This window comes from Pempheris klunzingeri, chromosome 12 (genome assembly GCF_042242105.1).
Source record: "Pempheris klunzingeri isolate RE-2024b chromosome 12, fPemKlu1.hap1, whole genome shotgun sequence".
NCBI lineage: Eukaryota > Metazoa > Chordata > Actinopteri > Acropomatiformes > Pempheridae > Pempheris > Pempheris klunzingeri.
The window spans coordinates 8,629,836-8,651,640 of record NC_092023.1 but is presented as its reverse complement, the minus strand read 5'-3'; the positions used below and the strand labels follow the sequence as shown (position 1 = coordinate 8,651,640).

The window sequence follows — 21,805 nt, the reverse complement described above, 5'->3', positions numbered from 1 at the left end:
AAAAAAGCCATAGTTTTACCTGAAGTGCCAACAAGAAAAAAGGGATGTCTCAGATACATGAGGTTCAGTGTTCACTCCTTATAGAGCCATTAAGGGTCTCTGGAGCATTTATATATGAAGGTTGTTGTTATGGTTCTGATGAAGGGTACTGTCCAGTATTTCTGTCCACTTTTTGTTCAAGGGAGCAGGCAGAATGATTAGTACAATCATTTTACACATTGATACTACCTGCATTTGTATTATGCTGTAGTATCAGTGACATGCACTTTAATAATACTAGACTTTTGCCTGTGAGAGCCTAATTCCTTAGATTGAAATAATGATAACAATGCATTTATATTGAGTAAAAGCACAGATGCATTTTGTACCAAACCAAATGTAAGCACTTAGCCAGTGAGATTAGGGCACCACCAAATGAAGTGCGGAATAGCTCAGCACGCCAAAGTGGTGACCTCATCAACTTTAACACATACCAAAGGAAAGTTTCATTGTGGCCTTTGACCTTTGGATGCCTTGAGTGTTGTGATTGGTGGACATTCCTTCAAGGTCAGTGTTTGTTGTGTGTCTGTGTATTTCTAGACAAAACAAAAAAAATCAAATATTTTGTACTCATTTTGCATTATGATTTTATTTTTAGTTTTTATTACTATTTTAGGGGAATGGGTGGGATGTTTAACGGTAATCAGTTTACATATGTATTTTTTTATACATTCATGAATGAGTTTCTATGATTTTGTAATTAGATTATTAGCATCTTTTACTTTTTTTTTTTCTGCCCTTTAATCTGTGGAGCCGTAATATGGCTGTGCCATTAGACAGCAGCAGAGACATGAGGCAGTTAGGCTTAAGCTTTATAGGCCTCTCTCTGTTTGTGTCAACAGGCATCTTTCTGTGGTTTTCCTTCTCTGTTTGTTTATAGTACATGGTCTTTTGTCTCATCTGTTATTTGTCAGTGTTGGCCTCACTGTGGCCCCTTCTGTGTGCCTAAAATCTCACAAAGCACTCCTCCATGTACTCGGAATATGAGTTGCTATGCTAGAACAGTGTGCTTACGCCTTTTTTTTTTTGTCTTCCTCTTCACTGGCTGCATTTAGAGCAAGAAAATACTTTGTAACAGTGGTCTTGCCTTTGTAGTGAAAAGTGCCAATGTACATAACTAGTTTTTCAGCAGGGACATATTTCGTTAAGAACACTAATATTTTGGTCTGACCTTACTCTCCAGATAGGAGGTGCATCACACAAAGAACCAGTATATTCACAGCCAAGCTGGTCTCATAAGCATTTCTGCAAGAGACACAAATAAGGAACCAAAGTCACCAGAAGGACTGTGAGATTTAAGATGAAAACAAATAAAAATCTGGAGTTTTGTACTATCAGTTGTGCAATCTAATATCCAGGAAACCTGGTTAAGCAGTGTTTAATGAAGTAACAGGATTATGCATGCAGCAGCAGTGTTTATCATCAAAGCTTTTGTTTGTTCTGGGCTCCTGTATAATGTTCAGTCATGAGTTTCGAAAAGGAAAACATCCTTTTCCAACAGTTCATTAACTTTGGATAACTCGAGTGCTTTTTTTGTGTGATGTTCTCAAGATTTGTCTGAGGATTTAGCCCACAAGCTGATCTATCTCTTAAGGTCCTGAGCATTTTGTATCAAGTGCAATTAAGTGCCTCTTTTTTTTTTCTTCTGGGATAATGTGTTCATATTCAAGTATAAAAGCTAAAACTGACGAATTCCTTATCTTGGCTTAAATGAGAGAACAGTGTATAAAATCTATCGGGCATGTAGAGGATGCTCCTGAAAAATGGTCACTGTCCAGTGCATGAACATTTATCTTGACAAATTTAAGTAACAGTAACAGAGACAAGTACATCATAGTCGCCTGTCTTAGATTCAAAATGACTCCCTTTTAAGGTGACTTGTTTATCATGTCACTTTTAACCACTTTCCACCTTCTCGCATCTGATTTGAGCCATTCTCAATGTGGTTGTCAAGTTAATAACACTATACTAGATAGTATTCTGACATGGTTGCCAACACCAACCAAGTATTTGTCTTTTTTTTTTTCCTTTTGAAGTCTTAAGAAAAGAGATGAAGAGGGAGAAAGCTAATATAGAAAGAGATTGTTGATCCTGAGAGGAAACCCGGGGCTGCTTCGCCCCCACTCATCATGGTACTACATTAAAACTGTTGAGCACTGATTCTCCCAGTGCTGTGACTCGTGTTCCTGCCTAGCAGACATTTGTTTTCATCCTTCACCTTGTTCGGATGTGTTTGCTCGGAGGGCAGTAGAGGTTCTTGTCTTATCAAGTGAATGTTGTTTAAAAAAATATCGATGCATGTTATTGCAGATTTGTTACGGATCAGTGAAGGGACTCAAGTCAAAACGTTTACGCCAGCTTGTCTAGTCTTTGCCCTTGATAGAACAGTTTCACAATTATGTCTTTGATTTGTTGTATTAGTCATATTGTTGTTCCCAAAGGGATTTATTTGAGTCTTTGTACTGCAATCAAATGTTACATTTATAATAAATGTAAACCACTAAGGAAATGATGTAATACGTAACGTTTGTACGACTTTTTCATCTTATACAACCATTGTTTTTGTATGAGAAAGGTACAATTCTGCACAAATTTCCAGAGAATAATTTGTGTGTAAACATTGCCATGAGGCCAAAGCTCTGTTCTCTGTTGCATCTGTTGATGCTATTGTTATTCTAACTGTATTGTAGTACAGATATAAACAGGACTTTTTTGGAGAAACTGTCAAGCAGGCAAAAATAATGTTTGTTCAAACATTCAAGTGACATTATGAAGGTAATAAATGTATGCAAACAAAGTCCATTCTCTGCTTTTGTTTTCTGCACATCACACAGAAACGTTAGGACTGACAAATCATCTGTGTCCAGTCATCTCAAGTGTTCTCCATGGTCTCAAAATTGGAGAGAAGATGAAAGTAGCTCTCAGCTAGATCTAATCTTTCAATCCTCTCAGTATCTGTTAGATGCCTTAACTTTGCCACTGCCAAAATAATCATGTTGAGCAGATAAGCAGTGCTCAGAAAGTGTTGAAATGGCTGTACCAGAGCACAGATACACTAAAGCCTCTGCTGCAGCCGGTGTTTAACATGGTATTATGAAATCAGTATGTCGTAAATTATAAATACAGCTGATACATGTAGTGCCCATAAACAGTGAGCTGATTGCTTAGCAACACACTACACTGACTTTATCTTCGGTTCTCTGTTTGAAAGCCTCACAGCGGACCATATTCAAAAATGCATAAATACATCGACCGCAGCTAAAGTCAAGTTGGACATTGAACAGACATCCACTCTGGACCCAGCGGCGTCTTCTTACTTGGCTTCCTCCAGTGTTGGCAGCAGAAGGAGAGTTAGCTCACCTCCCAGCCGCACTGTGCTTTAATGCTGATTTAGGGACCATCAATAAATTAATTCAATTGACATAATATTTGTGAAAATTGTGATTTAAAAAATGATACTATTACATTATACATGTAAGGTGCTTGTTTTGGTTGCTAATGAGTAATTTATTTTTTAGAAATAAGAATTGAAAAAAATGATAAAATATCAAATCGCTTCAGTGCAATGACTGCAAATCAGTACCAGGAATTATTGTTATACAGACATAGTGGATTTAAGTGCCTCTTCTATATTTTTTAATAAATATTTTAATAAATAATGTGATTTTGTTTTTTTTAAATTGATTCCAATGGAGGCAAAATCAATACCAAAATGTATCACTAAAGTTGACAAATAGGAAAAACATCTTAATATTGGATTTCAGAAGTTCTTGTATTTTTTCACAATAGCTTTCATGTAATGTGACGCAGTCGCTTTAAATCAGTACTGTACCAAAATGTACCGTGAAACCTGACTTCTTTTTATTTTCATAAATATTTCAATGGAAAAGTCATGGTTTTTAATAGCTTCCATGTAATCTGACACAGTCACTCTAAATCACTACCCAAATTTATATTAATATTTCATAGAGAATTAATGTTTCCATTCATGCAGCTTCCATGAAATGTGATGCAGTGACTCTAAATCAGTACCAAAATGCATCACTGGATAGGTCATATACAACACACCTGTTCATATTGAATTTTAGAGCGCCTTCTATTTTATATGAATATTTACTATGTGGGGCAGGGCTGTGCAATGATTCGGGTTGACAGAAATCACTAGGTGAGCAGTAGGTGGCGATAATGCACTTGAAGTTGAAAGAGGAAAAAGGAAGTGGAAGACATATTAGGACATGGAGAAGAAGTTTGTTGTTTAATCTCAGAATTAGGGAGCTTCACAAAAAGCCAGAGACAGAAAAGTACAGACCTCTGGCAAAAAGCTGGAGGAAGAGATTTCATCATCATGTCTGACATTTTTAATAGTTCTGTATGTTTTAGTCCGGTAAATGTTACACATGAGCAGCGCTCCTCAGTTACATTTGCTGTGCTAAAAAGCATCAACAAAGATGATGAGGATCCTCTGGTGTGAAGATGGACAAGAAGAAAACACAGAGGGGCTTCATGCATGCATGCTCCTGTAAAGGTTTCCTTCATCTCTTGTGTTAACAACAGTGGATTAAGTGTCATATTATCATTCTCATTGTGATTTAACTCACTCGCTGTTTAATAGTATGGGATTAGCTTGTCTCCATCATAACCAACAAATGCCCAATTGTTTAAGACTGTATTTTGGTTTCACAGTGGTGGATTTAAGAAACACAGTTGCATTGTATCTTTTCAGATGTTTTTTTCTTATATTATTATCTGGAATTATTATCTGCAAGGCTGTCTGCAGTTCCTCAGAAAAAAAATAAAATCAGTGGATAAAAAAATAGGTTTTAAAGTCATGCTTCAAGTTTCACATCATAAACAAAGATAGCTTTAAAGTGCGGAGCGTGTACTTCTGTGAAGTAGAACTGCAGTTGTAGATGAGGTGTGTCCTTTTTGTCTTGTTTAGTGGTGCATTTTGGGGTTGATTTTGAGTCACTGCGTCACATTACAGAAGTAAGTTACAGCAGCTATTGAAAAATAATGAAATCAATAGATTACACATTAGCAATCAAAATGAGTAACTTGATGATGGTCCCTAAATCATCATCCTCCTGCTGCCAAACTAAGTAAGAAGACACAGCTGAATCAAGAGTAAATGTGAGTGGAATATCCAACTTAAACCTCACTTCACCGAGGTCATGCTCTGCAGGTTGAGAAACAACCCAGCCCCGTGCCATGTGGTGACAGTGCCATGCATGCCTATATGAGGCCTAATCCGCATAGCCAGGATCTGCTTAATCCACCCAAATGAATCTGCTATGACTGATTCTGGCAAAGACAATATAGACTGTAATGCTAGAGAACTAATTCATTTTAAGCTCAGTCTCAAGTCTGGGGCTCTTAAATCACTGCCCATCTGTGCAGCCTACCAGGCTACCAGACCATCAATCTAGTGGAAACTATTCTGATTCTATTTCTTTTTTCTTATTTGCTTATTTTTTACTGCTTTGTTTCTTGTCTTTGTTTTCCTGCTGAAGGCTTTGCTCTGCGTTGCAAAAACACGGGCAGTGTTACTGAAAACCTCCAGGGGGCAGTGTTGTGATACTTCTCCAGTAAATCATATACAATAGTTACTCAGCAACCGACTATTGTATGTCTAGACAGCATTGCAAAGGTTTTGGAGGTTTATTTGTGCAATTTAACATGCATGTTTCAAAAACAAAATGTACTTATGATACTAGAGACTTTGGCTGTTTTTGTATCATACAGTTCATAGGTATGTATCACCTCCAATATATGGTTTGTGTCGTCATTTTAAATATCAGAAATTAGTTTTTTGAAATGTCTGTGTTTTGTGTGCTGCATGAATGTGCATAAAATAAAAACACAAAAACTCTTTCCGCCTGTTTTTGCATGACATAAGGAGGGTGATTCAATTTTACATTTAATTTATGCTCGAACCTCATCTGCAGGCCTCTCTGTTTATGGCACCGAATTAATGTTCAGATGGCAGAGAAAGAGAGAGAGAGAAGAGAGACTTTCATCCAACGCAAATTAGCCCTTAACAGAAACAGGTGGTGCCACTGAACTATGTCGGCTTGTGACTCACTCACTTTCTCCTCCTCTGTTGTTATTTTCCACAGGAGCTTCACGAGGTAAAGAGCACCGAACACCTTCGTGTTAACACCACAACACTGGATGGGATGTAAATACTGGCATGTTGTCCTGAGAAGCTCAGGGTAATGTGCAGAATGGATGTGAATTAATTCACTAATCGCACCACTGAAATGGAACAAGTACACTTAAATTTTACCCATAAAACACTCCCATGTGCTTCATAAGCATAATAGTCCTAGAAAAAAGCTCTTTGCCTCATTTAGGGCAATTATATGTGGCACAGCTGCCAATCATTCTCAGTGCCCAGCATGACTAATTTCAATTTCATGTTCTATTGTGAGGGACAGAGAGTGAAAGACGACTAAATTGCAGAGAAAAGAGGCAATGGGCTTTTTATCACTAACCAACCATGCATTTATTGTGCATCCTGGCGGCCTCCTCGCTTGAAGAGCAGCAGAGTCCAAAGCATCACATATTGTTCTCACAGACAGCTTGCCTCTGCAGGAAAGGTGTAAATGAGAAGAGCTGTGACTTAGTTGTTACCTCACCATACCTGGCTTTTATCCAGTAGACAATATGTTCACACTGTCTGATAAGTCTGCCTCATTGTGTCCGTCTATCTGCTTTTTTCCCCTCGTTGTTCATTCATTCTTTTGCAAAGTGACACCCAGTCTCTCTAAGGCGGAACATTTTCTTATGGTTTGCATAGCTGAGGCTCTTAGTGCATCCAGTAACATGATTGCAGCATGAGATTGTGCAGTGACAACGCAATTAATGTTGGAAACTGACTGTCATTGACTTATTGCCGTTCTCTGAACATCTTAATACTGAATTCAAACATTATTTATGGCTTTTCCTTTTGTAATGTTCTGTTTCTAAGAAATGAGGCCACAAAGCTCTTTCAACCTCAGACCAAAAATGTTATTTTTCTATTACATTCATTAACTTGTCTCTCAAAGTTTTAATAGCTTCAAATATGGATGTAATGAACAATTTATTTTCCAGGATAAGCCAGACCAAAACAATATTTTGGATCTAACCGTATAGGCATATTTTCTTAGGAGGGAAAATGTTGGTCCAGTTGCACGTGAAGCTCAGTTCAACTAGGAACGCTACTTTCCAGAGCTGTACTCTCTCTTATTTATGTATTTTTTCCCCTTCAAACTCAATCTGCTGATTGAGGACATTTATTATGTTCAGCTCAACCAATCCAAGTGTGCCTTGACCTCTGTTAACCAATTGTCTTGTTGCTGTCACACTTGGAAAAACAGAGTGAGAGAGCATCACAGCTTTGGATCCAGTCATGAGATCCCCAGGTGTCCCCTTCTGGGTTTCATCCATCCAGATCTGTCTGGACTCTGAGGGGGGATGTTCCTATACAGCTCCTGACAAAGATAACAATTGTACACGAGGTAGGCAAATACCTTTCATACACATGATATCTCTTAAAGGAATCATTTTAGAGAATAAGTCTGCTTTGTTGCCAACCGACGGATGAGAAAATCTTTACAACTATTAAGTCTTTGCGCCAAACATGGCCTTAGAGCTAGAAGTCAGTTAACTCAGCATAAAGACTGGAAACAGAGGGAAAGGCTAGCCTGGCTCTATCCACAGGCAGCAAAAACCAACACCTTTTAAAGGTCACTAATTCACATGTTTTTTTCTTTTTTGCTTGCAAAAACCAAAATATGAAAACAACAAGTTGTGTTTTTATCAGAGGTTATGCCCAGAGGTTGGCCCAGCAACCAGCCAAGACTCCTGGATATTTATGGTCTCAGCCAAGAAATAGTCCGGCACATAACCTCCTTTAAAACCACAAATTGTCATTTTTACACACTGGTTTTTGTACCAATTGAACAGAGAAGAAATAACATGTTAATTAGGGAGCTTAAGAGGTGCAGGCAGGAAGGTGGTCTCTCTTTCAGACAGAGCCCGCTGGCTATTTGTTCTAAGTTAGCTGGTTCTAGCTACATACTTATCAATCAGACATGGGAACAGAACCTCCTCATCTTACTCTCTGCAATAAAGCAAATAAGCATATTTCCCCAAAATGTCACACAGTTCCTTTAAGCTTTTGTTGCGCTCCCTCATTCAATTAAAGTCATTATACTAATAACTCTTTCAGCCCTGCTTTTAATTAGTTTCTCCTGATTAAAACACGATGGCTTGTTGTTGCATGTTGGCCAACAATGAATTTCATTGTTCATTCGATTTTGCTGTAATAACAGGATGGAAGCTGAAGATGTTTCATTCTCAAAAAGCTCAGATAAACTAGGATTTCATTTGGAGACTGAGAGACTGGTGGTTATCAATCAAACTGCAGCCAAGCTGAGGCCAGAGCTCACACTGCAAATCAATGACACGCTTCATTTGCTTCCCTCAGACAAACGTGTTTGTGGTACGCAGTGACGCACACACACATGCACGCACACACACACACACACACACACACACACACACACAAATTCACTGAACCCTCGGGACTTGGTATTGTTTTCTGCTAATGTAAAATGTTGTGGCCTGTGCTCCATATACTGGCTTTTAACTGACCTCTTAGATGAGAAGTGGCCGCAGGGTGTGTGTTTGTGGGTGTGTGAGATGCAGAAAGCACGGAGTAAATATAATGAGAGAGATATTTGCATTTGGATGACTCCTGTCTCCACCTTTGTATAAATTTAAAACCAATTTGGCTTGCTTTCTCCTAGTCTTGCTACCCCTCTCTCCCTGCTATTTCTCCATCTGTCACTGTGTGTTCATGTGGCCTCTGAGCTCTGAGCACAGCAGAGTGAGCAAATCAGAGTGGACTGCCAGTACAGAGAACACTACGGTATATAGTGCACACACACAAACACACACTGACATTGCAAAGCAATATGCTCACTATGAGATGTGGAGTAACAGCAGAGAGAATGTAGGGAAAGTGAGAGAAAAGGAGACAAGACGGTAGAGGGGAGAGTGAATACAAAGAGGAACGAAGGTAAAGGAGGTGAAGAGGAGAAGAGGAAGGGTGGGTGGGTGAGGGGGATGGACTTGGCTGGGTGTGTGTTACATAGGGCACAGTGTCGCTCTCCCTCATCTTCCTGCAGCTCTACTGGAAACACTGACGCTAACACATGATGACTCTCGCTGGAGGGGATACGGGTGGGTGGAGAGAGGGCTGGCAAGGCGGACGGATGGAAGTAGGATGAGAAGGAACCCTCCAGAATTGGTCAGCCTCATCCTCCTCTCCCATACCAGATAAGCACAGCAGGCGAAGCGGGGAAATGGGAAGAGGGGGGGAGGGAGACAGGGCGACAGAGAAATGGATGATGGCATACATAACAATGAGCTCTTTTTTTTTTTTTTTTTTTTAATTTGGCGTTTCATTAGCTGAGCTCTAGTTCCTTTTGTTTATGTTTTTAGTCACTGCCCATGGACTTTTGATGAGCTCACTTACTGGTTTATGTTATTACAGTGGAAACAGAGTCATTTAAACAGATGCTGTGCTAATCTGTGAATATCAGTGCAAAGCTCTTTAGCAATCAAACCATTTTAGACAGCCAGGGGGGCAGTTGGTAAGCCATGCTCGCATAATAGACACTAAAAGCACAAAGCTACATACAACTTTCATACGGAAATAGCTTTCAAATGACAGATCGCCTTCATCTGTTGATACTGACTCTTGCAGCGTCTTCTCCTCAGACACAGATGGCTCTGTGTTTGCAGGGAGTGATCAGCATGTTGACCTTCACTTTTAATGAGATATATTTCCCAGGCAGGAAATTTGATCCAGATGCAGCATTGCCCTTATGATATCTGTGCGTGGAATAAATTCAGGCCTTCGATGGTGCCTCTAATATGTTTCCTACTGAATGTGAATGCCACAGTGATTATGAGCTTACCAGGATTTTAATTCGCCTGCCCGCCATAACCCCATTTCCTAATCCTCCAATGTGCATGAAAACACTCACCAAATAGTTAACTGTTTGTGCGTAAAGATGCACTGTTGTAACTTCAGAGGTTATGATGATGATGATGCTGTGTCAGTACGCCTCACACAGAGATGAGTTAGGGTGGCTTACCTCCTATGATTCGCACTGTAGCTTGTAATGCGGCAGTTGTGAACAGCATGACTCAGGGGTCCCAGGGGCGCAGCTGCAGAAGTCGTTGTCCGCCGAATAGATAAACACTCTGTCGCCTCTCCTCAGGCCTCCTTGCATAACACTGAGAGAGACAAAAAGAAATATAAAGTGACATGGCCTCACTCTGATGCTCCCCCATGGAGAAAGGAGGAGGGGGACGTTAATGCTTTGGGAAATATAGGAATGAAAATGATCCATGATGGCCAAACTGTGTCATAAGAGGCGCCTGCAGCCTTATATGTGTGTTTAGCCACAGTTTACCAGTGCACTTGACCTTTCATGCTTTGGCGACCCTGATCCTGGGAGCCACTGATAAAAAAAAGGGTGGAGCAGTCTAGGGGAGATAATTACAAACACACACCCGACAGCCAAGCGTAAATTATGGACCTCTTCCAATGAACTGACGTGGTTTTTACATTTTATTATGTGTCATTAGGTGCAAGAAGGATCGCCTAGAAAATCGAAAAGCAGAGGTTGTTTCATTCATTATGTGTCGTCCCTCGGCTCATTATTGTGTGGTCTACTTGCACCTGCGCTCCTGCTAGAGAGGGCTACACCTCACCAAATAAGGACATGTGAGAGACCCCTGTTGGGATGACGTTGGACGTGAAACGGGGAAGAACAGGAGTGTGTGGATGGTTTAGATGGAGACCTAAACCAGAGGGGGAACACCGGGCTAATCTGGTTACATAAGAACCCATTGAATTTGCGGAGCGTCTCTGCACTAATCCTCTGAACTATTCATGTTCAACTGTCCCGCGGCGGAATAACACACAGGACACACGCACACACGCGCGCACACACACACTTGTGGCTCTGAAGGTGCAGAAGTGCTGCGTACGCGGGGAGCGTATGAAATCGAATCAAACGCACAGATTGATTATCATTGATACATTTAAACGCGCCCCTGCAGAAGCTGCTATGTCTCACGTTGCTCAAACCAGAGCTGGCGGCTTGAGCTGTTCGCGCCCGTGACGATTCCGCTGACGCGCCACTAACCGCACCACCCAGGAGACAGAGAGGAGAGCTGTGAGCGACGGAACGAGCAGGGGACTGACTGGAAACCGGTCTCTCTCTTTCTCTTTCTCTTTCTTTTCTCCCTGCTTGGCGGCCGCGCACGGAAGCTCGCAGCTGTGCAAGTCCCGCGGACGACATTTAACGAGCGACGGCATCTCACCAGCAGCATCACCCGGACTCTTCTGCAGAGATGGAGGTACCAGGCTTGGCGCACAACATCACCAGTCCATTAAGTCCCTGCGAGGGGATGATCAAGGACCTGAGCTTGGACGCCATACAGTTATGCGAGCGAGATGGTAAGGAGGAATCTTTTTTTTCTTTCTTCTTTTTTTTTTAATTTTTTTTATGGGATGTTGAGACATTTGCGCACAATGTGGGTGCATTGGGCTCCGCTGCAACGCGCACAGCCTGTTATGCCATTGGTTTTAGCTGCATGCTGTACCCTTATTGTGTGTTGGAAGGGAGCAGGGGCCGGTCGCTCCGCCGGTTCTTTGGATGAATGGATGGAGGATGGATGGTGCGCTTGTGCGTGTGTGGAATAGCTGAGTGTCTTTTTACAGTGGCAGCACGGTTTTGTTCATTCATAAGAGAGGGGCTGTGCCCAAAGGAAATGTATATTCCTGCAAAATGAACATGCACAGGCTTCATTTCAGCACCACAGACGTGGACAGAGACCGGCAGCCACCCCGCCTTCAACCGCTGGCTCTTGTCTATTTATCAGGGAGGTGCCTCAGTCAATTTACTTGCTCATAGTGATATTCTGCACGTTTTATGTATACAAATAATACATATAATCCATCCTCAAGTCCCGAATAACTCTCCCCTGCGTTCACATTTATAATTCATCAAGTCATCCAGCTGCATCCATGCTGGATAGACTGTGGTTGAGTTTGAATTCAAAAGTTTGCTGGATATTTAGCATCAAACAAAGAGTTGATATACATTAGATTATGGATTAGAGGGCAACTGTGAGCTAGTTTTATGATGTCAAAACGGATAGGCTTTTTTTTTCTTCTTTTTTTTTTTTTTTTTTTACACGAGCAGGCTTCACCCTGATGCGAATTTAATGGTGGGGAGGGAAAAAAAGCAAGTCATCACCAGGAGAGAATGGGAGGCTCAAACATGGCTGCACCCACGTGTGTGCACAGGCTGCGCAGCCCTACACACCCATCAGTGCAATTACACACAGCTGATCCCACATCTGAATTCAGACCACAGAGGTTCATTTTTTTTAAATTAGGATTGTAGATAAATTGGTGTCCATGGCAATAAAATGAGATCACACCTTTTTCTTAGCTGAATTGATTTGGTTGGGGTTTTTTGGAGTCAATGGTGTGTTTTCATTGAGCCTCTTTAAGACCCCCAGCATCTGATCACAGTGCAGTCATTGTACCACACTGCCTCATTTCCTCATCTGCCAGAGCTGCTCCTCATAATGTAATACAGTAGGACATAGTTTATATCCTCTTAGTGCTTTGCTGGCCTGATTCTAAAGCTGTAATTTTAATAATGGTGTATAGGCTGGTGCTCTAATGGACCCTGTGCCGGCTTTGTGCTTCCTGCTGCAGGTTTACCGGGGACCTTTTTTATAAGCCTGATCTTTGCAGCACAACAACCACTTTCCTATTTATCAAGTAGATTGCCCAGTGTAAATAGTGTCTCTGTGTCCTTGAGACACCCACATGCTCTGTTTATGGCGCAACACAGCCACAATGGTCTGCCTTCTGTGCAGATTCTGCCGAGCAATTGTTGGTTGTCATATAGCTGAGTAGTTTCTAAGAATTGTTAATTCTGATATTTCATGCTCTGTAAATGTTCATTCTTATCTGTCCAGTTCAGGTAATGTTGCTGCACAATGCACCCCAATGCCATCATATTCTACCCATATTGCCGATTATAAATGAGCTCATTCTTGTGTACAACACACTTGAGCTTCATGATGTGGGATGAGAAACAATTTGCATGTAATAGTAAGTGAAGTTTGTAATTTTGAATTATTTTGAGAATGGTTTGTCGTGGTGATTGGGTTCTATTAGTGTTCCTGTTATTTTGACCACCCCCTGAATTTTGATGTAGCAGATTGTTAACTAATATGACCTCCAGGAATATTGTCTGGTTGACACTTTAGCTGCCACACCCTATATGTAGAAAACTGCATAGCCTACTTTTAGCTTTCTTAGAAATTGATGTATCATCTGGTCAATACGCATTTTTTTCTCTCCAAGGATCATATTCATTTCAGTTCCACGTAGCTTTCTAAATTTATCTCCCAAATCCATTAATATTTAATTGCCTGCATGAGAGGCTTATGTGCCTATGCTGACCTAGCAAATGGAAATGCATGCAGCTTCAGTAGGCCCACTGTCTGTGGGAAAGCGTTCTCTCACACACACTGAGGACTGTTTGGGCATTTCAATGCACAAAAGAAATGGTGGGATACAAGTTGTTTATGTGTGTTATGTGTTAGAGGGGGTGTTACAGACTTAATGGTTCAGTTCAGTTATGGTGATGAGAATTAGTGGGAGGGGGGTAGAGAATGCTTTGCTAAGAGTGATGTGAAGTGGGAAATTGTGAATTGGTGTGTGGAGGTCAGGGGAGACAGAGAGCTGCTTCCATGATGTTGAACTGGACACAAATTTGCTACCAACCTCTGTAAGGCTGACTCGGACCACCATTTTGATTTTATGTCCACAGTTAATGGATGGACTTAAAGGGGGTAATGAAATCCACACTACATGTCGTGCTAGGCCTTTGTGCCATGGTTGGTGACACAATTAAGTTGCCAAGATGAATGACTGCCATATATGCAACCAGGCAGTGTGTCTGCTGCACTGTCTGAGACCCATCTGCCCAAAATACTTGCTGTGACACCCTCAGTCTTGTTGTGTGTGTGTGTGTGTGCCCATGACAGACACACAGACGGACTGATAGGAAACCGTTAAAATCTGCTAAAGGTGCCTTAACGTCACAAGTAACTGTGTCAAGTTGAAGAAAAGCTCCCTCGGTGTTGAGCCTGCCAATTACTAGTTGACAATGGCATTGTTTCCTCAAATGCAGTGCTGCAACTGTTAAACAAAAGGCTTACTTCTCAATCTCTGCAAACCCACAGTGGAACTGAGAGATGGTGTGAGAAGTTTTGCATAATTAAATAGACTTTACTGACTTTACTGTATGACATAGATCAAAACTTTCTTTGAGACTGATTGAAGTGTAGTGTGACTCTGAAAATCTGCTTCATGGTAATTTTCCTGTTTTTTTAATAAATTTGGTCAGTGCCTGATTTCTGGTCTTTGAAATCCTTCTATAGAGTAATTCAACACTTGTCTCACAACAAACACAGCTGAAGACGTTAACAGCCTGTTTGTTTGGAAATCCAAATTCTATGCAAATGAGAAAATGATGACTCATTCAGGTTTTGGACAAGTTTTGAAAAACAGATCTGTCTTGAATTGAATTGATTTGTAAGAACAGGAACGGGTCAATTCTGAACCTTTTTACTAGGTCTTTGTTTGCTGGTCAGGGGCTTATTGATGTGTAAAAGGTAACGCAGGCTGTGTGACCCTGATGAACAGAGCATTGTTTATGCTGTCAGTCTCCCTCCAGCCTGTGCATCGAGAGGAACAAAAGACGTGATTTTCAAAGGCTGGCGAGCATCAATGCCTGCTGAGTGTCTGTTGCACAGCTCATGTCTACAGTTCAATTTTAGAGCGAACACTGCAACTTAAAAAGTAGGAGGCTCGTCTGTCTGAACTGAGTGCCCACTAGTGCAGTCAGAGACAATCAGTGCTACTATCATCTGCCAGTTGCTTTTTCACATAACATAACTGCCAACAGTACTTGGAGAATTGATTTTTCAGCAGTAACCTTGACTGAAAGTTGACTTGTTTTGAAATCGAATGTGTGGACCCTCAAATGGAGCACCGTAGTCTGAAGTGGTGGACACTTTTATCACCAACCACCAATGAGAAAATACATTTACATTATGCTATTAGATGGCCTTGAATGGAAATCAAATCACATTTCTCTCACTGGTAAAGCGTGCTAACAAGTAATTCACAGCATCAACCCAGGTGTGACTGGAACAAATCCTACCACAGAGAGCCATTACGATGACCCAATGCATGCATGTTAACAAGATTTTTATTGATCCTTCGGCATCTATTGCTATTCCACACTGTGGCATTTGACTACAAGCTGAGTAAAAGGGCAATGCCCAATAAGGTCCATTAAACAGGGTTAAGTAGATTTAGCGGAATAGACTTTCCATCTTTTGAAGCTTAATCCTTTTGCTATATTGCAGATAGTTCTGTGTCCTGCATTTTGGTGCTTCGCTAAAGCATGTGTAATGCTCCTTTTATCATTTTGAACCCCTATGCATGTGTGTACAGCATGTGAACTGTGTACTCAAGATCGTAAACCCGGACCCGATTTTTGCTTGGTCATGATGATGCAATAATCCCCCACGCTGCAAAAAAATAGTAAGACAAGTAATTATGACTCAAGAGAATGAATATTGGCTACAGTAGCACTAAGTACAATACTAGCATATACCGTAAATTTAAGTCCAACTAAGAGTCCAGGCCTCCCCTGTGACATTGTAAAAGGTTTTATTCTCTCCCTTGCTGCTTGACCTTCACTCTTCACTTTTCCATCTTTCATCCTGTGCTCTCAGAGTCCCAGAGGATCCAGAGCACAGCTTAGCATTGGCTATCACAAGCCTGTGTATTTACCCGCAGGCAATGTGATTTAGAGCCAGCAAGTTGTAGTTGATTTGTCTATTAATTTTGATCATTAGTTTGTTCGTATGTTGGCACCCTGAGTCATAATTCAATTCTTCAACCTTATGTATTAAGTTCGTGAATGGCTATCTGACAGTGAACAGTGGTGGTTGCACGTTTCTGTTTGTCTCATGATCTTTTCCTCAGATGTCTTTCCCCTCCTGTAAACTGCTGCCTTCAGAGCTTGTTTTCCATGATCACATCACTTTTAGCTCAGCTGTGCATCCTTAAGATTGTCATGTAGGCAGTTGCTGACTGCATTTGGAAAGCTTCACTTTGTCAGTCTAATGCCTCCATTTGCAGGTTAATTAGGGGAGCATTAGAGTAAATGGGAGCTGAATCAGCATTGTGGAGTCACAAGTAGCTGGGAGGGCAAACACCTGCACAGGGTTTCCGAGTTTTTAAGGAAAACATCAGTGTTGACCTAAACGCTTTCCAAAGCAGAGGACAGGGAAGCTACTCTGCTTCAGGCACAACGCAGAAACTGAGTTAGCAGGTTTTTCATCTCCAGTGTTTGGTTTTGGTTTGTGTTTACAGTTGTATATTGGCGGTACCCTGAGGTAGAGGTGATGCCTCTGATTCGGGATACAGTGAGTGCCCTGAAAGCTTATGTTTTATGATTTATGATCACTGAATGCTCAGGATGAACATCATGAAGGATGAACATGAATTGGCACAAAATAGGTGAAAAACCTATAAATGGTATTAATCCCTATCAAATATGCAGTAATGGCCACCTTTTAAATGTGAAACGCGTCTGTTCTTTAAGGCCTGTATCACTCAGCCTTTAAGAATTCTTCACTTCAGCATTTTGAAAAATGTTTGGCGAGATTTCACCTCCTGATCGTGAGTTTCATCTTTCCATGATGCAGATATCACGGAAACAGACGTTATCGTTTTCTTATTTTTGTTAAAGGTCAGAAACATTAAGTCTCAGGTGGGACATTGCAGTGCTGACATCACCGTCTGGTCCGGGCTGACTTGTTGGAGCATTTTCTGATGAAAGTCTGTTTTATTGTGTCTCGTGTCAGCCATCTCAGTCTGAGCCAAACTCAACGGCTCAGTGGGGTTTATTTGTAATGAGATGGGCTTTAAATGTGGACCAGCAGCCGGACGAGATGTTTTAACAAAAAAAAAAAAAAGCGGAGAGCAGCATTAGATCTGAGAGCCAAGCATAGTACAGTTAGGCTGAGGACTCACTTACCCCCTTTCTAGTTCAAGCCAGTTGAAGTCCAAATACACAAGATATATTTAGTTTAATTTATTATGGGCAGCAGTGTGGCCCAAGCACCTTTTTAAATAGGTGGTCTTTCTTTTTAGGTTGAAGATGATGATTTTTGTTAATCGGCTGGTTGTGATTAGGGAGTAGTGATTAGGACAAAACCTAGTGGGGGGTCTAGTCTGGTCTGGTTGTGGTGAACATACATTTGACTCCTATGGATGTTACTTAAGGACAAGTGATGAGCCATGATTTGAAAAAAGAGCCAAGCTAAGTTTAAAATTCTAAGGCGCGGCTGCTTTTAGCTGGAATTACCTCCTGGTCGGCTATTTCCTAAAATCAATCAATCTACAAATGCTCCTCTGTTAGATAGAGTGCTGTGTGGAGGCGAGACAGGAGAGTCCACACAGCCCAATTATGGGATTGCTCTTTTATGTCGCACTCTCTCTCTCAGCTGATGAGCGGAGATGGGTGTTCCATGCTCCGCTGCTTTTGCTATTGTTTCTCACTATTGAGTCCAGCCGTGCTGTGTGTTACTCCCAAATTCTTCAGTCTTGCATTTTACTCACTCTCATGTTTAGAGCGCGGAGCGTGCACAGAAAACACATTGTTGCCATGCCAAGTGGGCGTCTCCGCCTGTGACGTGAAGCCTATATTCATCCTAATTCTACAAAGCTCTCATTCAGTCGTGTTTTGACATCTTCACTGGCCTCAGTGTGCACTCTGGGTTGTATGTCTTGATTTAGATGTTGTCTACAGAGACCTGACTGATACAAACTTATTTGATGGAAAATTATTTTGCAGTGGTCATCCTGTATGGCCAAATAGTTTGAAATGATAACTGACACTATGTAAGTTTATCCAATGGCTGAAGTTGTAAGGCATTCACAGCATTTTAATGCTACTGTTGCAGAGTCATGTGTATTGCCTGCAGTGTGAGTTTTTTTTTCTTCTTCTTACTACCGATTTATAAATGGGCTCTGCTGGGAGGAGAGGAGATTCAATCAGCAGCGTTTGAAATATTTAATGCTGCGTATGTTCTGGAAAGCAAATAGCTGTGTGTGTGTGTGTGTGTGTGTGTGGTGAAGGGCTGATGTGTTTCCATGGCAACATATATGGTAGTCGGCAACGCAGGTAGCTCTTTGTGTGTGTGAGAGTGTGTGTGATATGGTGAATGTACTATTGTAGGTGCCGTTTGTGGAATATTTACTGAGAAACTGCAGTAGTGTGTAAGATTTAAAGTCAGAAAGAAAAATAAGAGAATAAAAAGAAGAAATCTGGCTATAGATACAGGATTTAAAGGTGTGCACTACTGACTTAATATGGTTTAAAGTTTCTTAGATAATAAAAATGATTTACAATCATTGATCAATATCTTACAACTCTGAAGCTAAGATTCTGATACTCAAGGTATTAAACTGAAATAAGCTTTACTGGCCAGAACACGATGTGCGATCCCAAAGGATCTCTACAGAAAATACCAACCATTTCATTTGATTTTTTTTATTCTATTTGATGTCGATTGTATCATCATGGTTTTTCACAGGAAGTAAATCCCAGGATGGCAGCATCTCCGAGATGGAGGCGCTTCCTGTTCCTCAGAACATCAAGATCAGCAACATCACCTGCGACTCCTTCAAGATCTGCTGGGACATGGAGGCGCGCAGCAAGGAGCGCATCACACACTACTTCATCGACCTGAACAAGAAGGAGAACAAAAACTCAAACAAGTTCAAGCACAAGGTAACGCTTGATTCAGCACAGATTAACACTTTTAAAGGTAACATACGGTGAGATGACTCATTGAAAGGCCTCTCTGTGTAGTCTCGCTGTCTTTCATAAATAAGGAAGAAATGTGTCAAGAGTGAAGCGTTTTGTGTTGAAGTGATTCAGTGAGTGAGAAAATCACAATGAGTCTTGGTAGCATAGCGAGGTGTAGTACCCAATTTATAAAGATGAATAATTCTCTTGATAACTGTCCAGAAGCATTTTATCATTCCTTTTATTCCTATTTAACAGGTAAACGTCTCCTTGAGATTAAATTCCCTTTTTTTTTTAAGCAGATACCTGGCCAACAGGGCAACACCTGTTAAACAATAAGTACAGGCAACATAATCAGACCAAGACACACATGTTAAAGTAGCAGTAATAGTATACAGAATATCCAGTTAAACATGCTGAGTTTCCAAAACTATCAAAATAAAGTAAAAACGACTGATGTAGAACATTGTGAGAATGCAGGCCATAATGATTTCCTCACATATGTATATGTACAAAGATAAACAGGTCAGTTTAGTATTATTGTTATTCTTTTTGTGGAGTAGTTTAGTGACATTGACATGGAATTTATGTCCCAAAACGTATCAAATGTATTTTCAAATGCTCTTCAAATATATTTTATTTTAAAATGTGTTTAAAAAATACAGACTCTACAGGGTAATCCGATGTAAATATAATCATTTGGGTAAATTTTGACAACTACAGTAGATGTATTTGTAAGTAATGTATATTTCATGGGCATAATTATTCTGTAATGTCATATTGGTAACAAAGATGGTTATTACAGTGCTATAAACATCTGGAGGTACAATAAGCCTTGATGTTCGGACCTAGAATGACACCATGTTTTACCTCAAGATAACCGCTCTTTGCATGCTTGAGGTAAAAAGACTCATTTCAAGGTGGATTTGTTCAAAGATTCCACAGCGAGCCGTTGCTCCGAGCTCTAATAGGCTAGTATCACTCCCATGGCCCTCTCTGCCTGAGAGTAATTGCACCAGAAGCAGCAGCAACAGGAAGACTGCAGCTCTTTGAGTGGACAGTCAGTGATGTGGTTTGGTAATCTTACAGACTGGTTTCATCAGCTTCCAGGGTGCTGTGTAGTTGAGTGTTTCCCATTTTTCCACTCTTCTACCTTTATGCTAGTATTTTGATTTTAGTGTGCAGCAACTGTGTTGGTGCATTAATGAGCTGACTCTGTTGCTAGGCAGTGGCTCCTGGTCCAATCAATGAGCTGCTGAGGCTCACTGTGACTCGAGGAGGGACTGAGTAGTGTACAGAATAGCGTACATGAATAAACAAAAGAGCGGCCGCAGGTATAAACTGAGAAATGTGTGCAGGTGAAAGTTTACAGGCAGGCATCTGTAAATCCCTGCGTCTGACTGAAACAACACCATAACTGGAGTATCTCTTCTTTCATCATTCACCCCCTTTTTCCGTTCCTCCCTCCCTCCAGGATGTTCCTACCAAGCTGGTGGCCAAAGCAGTGCCCCTGCCCATGACGGTCCGGGGCCACTGGTTCCTGAGCCCACGCACAGAGTACACCGTGGCCGTCCAGACCGCGTCGAAACAGACCGACGGGGACTACGCCATCTCCGAGTGGAGCGAGATCATCGAGTTCTGCACTGCTGGTGAGCACAGGGCCACCAGTGCATACATTTCCAAGATGTGTGACATCAGTGGTGCCTTTGATTTTTGCCTCTATTTGACCAAGTGAACTACTGAACTACAGCGGACGGTAGCAGAGGACATTATGAGAGAGGAATATAATGAAGTACAGGATCGAGCACAGTATTTAAAGGAGGCTTTTTTTATACTGAGTTGAGGGAAAGATGGAGGAGGGGGAAAAAGGGATTAAAGGAAGGAGGGGAGTTGTGCTGTATATCTTCTGATGTAAAGGTCACAGAGTTCAACATTGCTGGCTGGAGGCTTAGAGTGGGGGAGGGGAGAAGGAGGAAGAGATGATGGCATGGAGACCGGAGGGCGGAACTCATCATTTAAAAGGGATGAGGAGGAGCAGCTGAGATGGGAGGAAGGACAACAGACAGGGGAAGTGTGTGTGTGTGTGTGTGATGAAGGTGTAGTAAGAGGAAATGGATGAGGAAGAATGCTTAATGGTGTTGTTGATCCTCTACATCCCAAATCCACTTAATTTTCAGTGTGCTCAAGTGCTTGTAGGAAAGTTGGAATGGGAGAAAGAGACTTTATCATTATGGAACTTATTTCAATGCTTTGGATAAGATCCACACCCATTTGGCAGACCTGCTTCCACGGCGGTGAGGGAAAAGAGATTACATTACAGGACTAAAATGTTTTTGGTCTAAACACTGAGTCATTTCAAGCTATGAATATGAGAAGGTTAAGGATGGAAGAATCTCATGGGTCCTTGAGTACACATATACAGTCCATGTTCCATCCCAGCCAGTGCACACAGGCACTGTTGTCCATTATAATCAAAGAGTTGAATCTCTACTAATGACATCTGTACATTGTTTTTCAATTCTCCTGATATTCATTTTCATGTTGATATTTGCTGTTGATATTTCATGTTGATATTTGCTGTGTCTGTTTGCCAGATTATTCTACAGTGCACCTAAACCAGCTGTTGGAAAAGGCAGAGGTCATCGCCGGCCGGATGCTGCGTTTCTCTGTCTTCTACAGGAACCAGAATAAAGAGTACTTCGACGACGCCAGGTAGGCAACCCACCTGAGTTATCACTGAGATATAGTGTTCACAGTTTCAGTTTCATTTTGATCTTTTC

At 41.2% G+C, this 21,805-nt stretch overlaps 1 protein-coding gene across 1 annotated transcript in view; it reads left to right on the top strand.

The window, feature by feature from the left end:
* The first annotated feature begins 11,291 nt into the window (after nt 1-11,291).
* Nucleotides 11,292-21,805, top strand: part of LOC139210859 (phytanoyl-CoA hydroxylase-interacting protein-like) — a 15,751-nt gene continuing 5,237 nt past the window's right edge. Inside the window, exons 1-4 of the mRNA XM_070841040.1 lie at nt 11,292-11,563; nt 18,811-19,007; nt 20,500-20,674; nt 21,620-21,737. Of these exons, the coding sequence (XP_070697141.1) occupies nt 11,458-11,563; nt 18,811-19,007; nt 20,500-20,674; nt 21,620-21,737 (596 nt within the window). The 5' untranslated portion in view covers nt 11,292-11,457. The remainder of the gene's footprint in view (nt 11,564-18,810; nt 19,008-20,499; nt 20,675-21,619; nt 21,738-21,805) is intronic.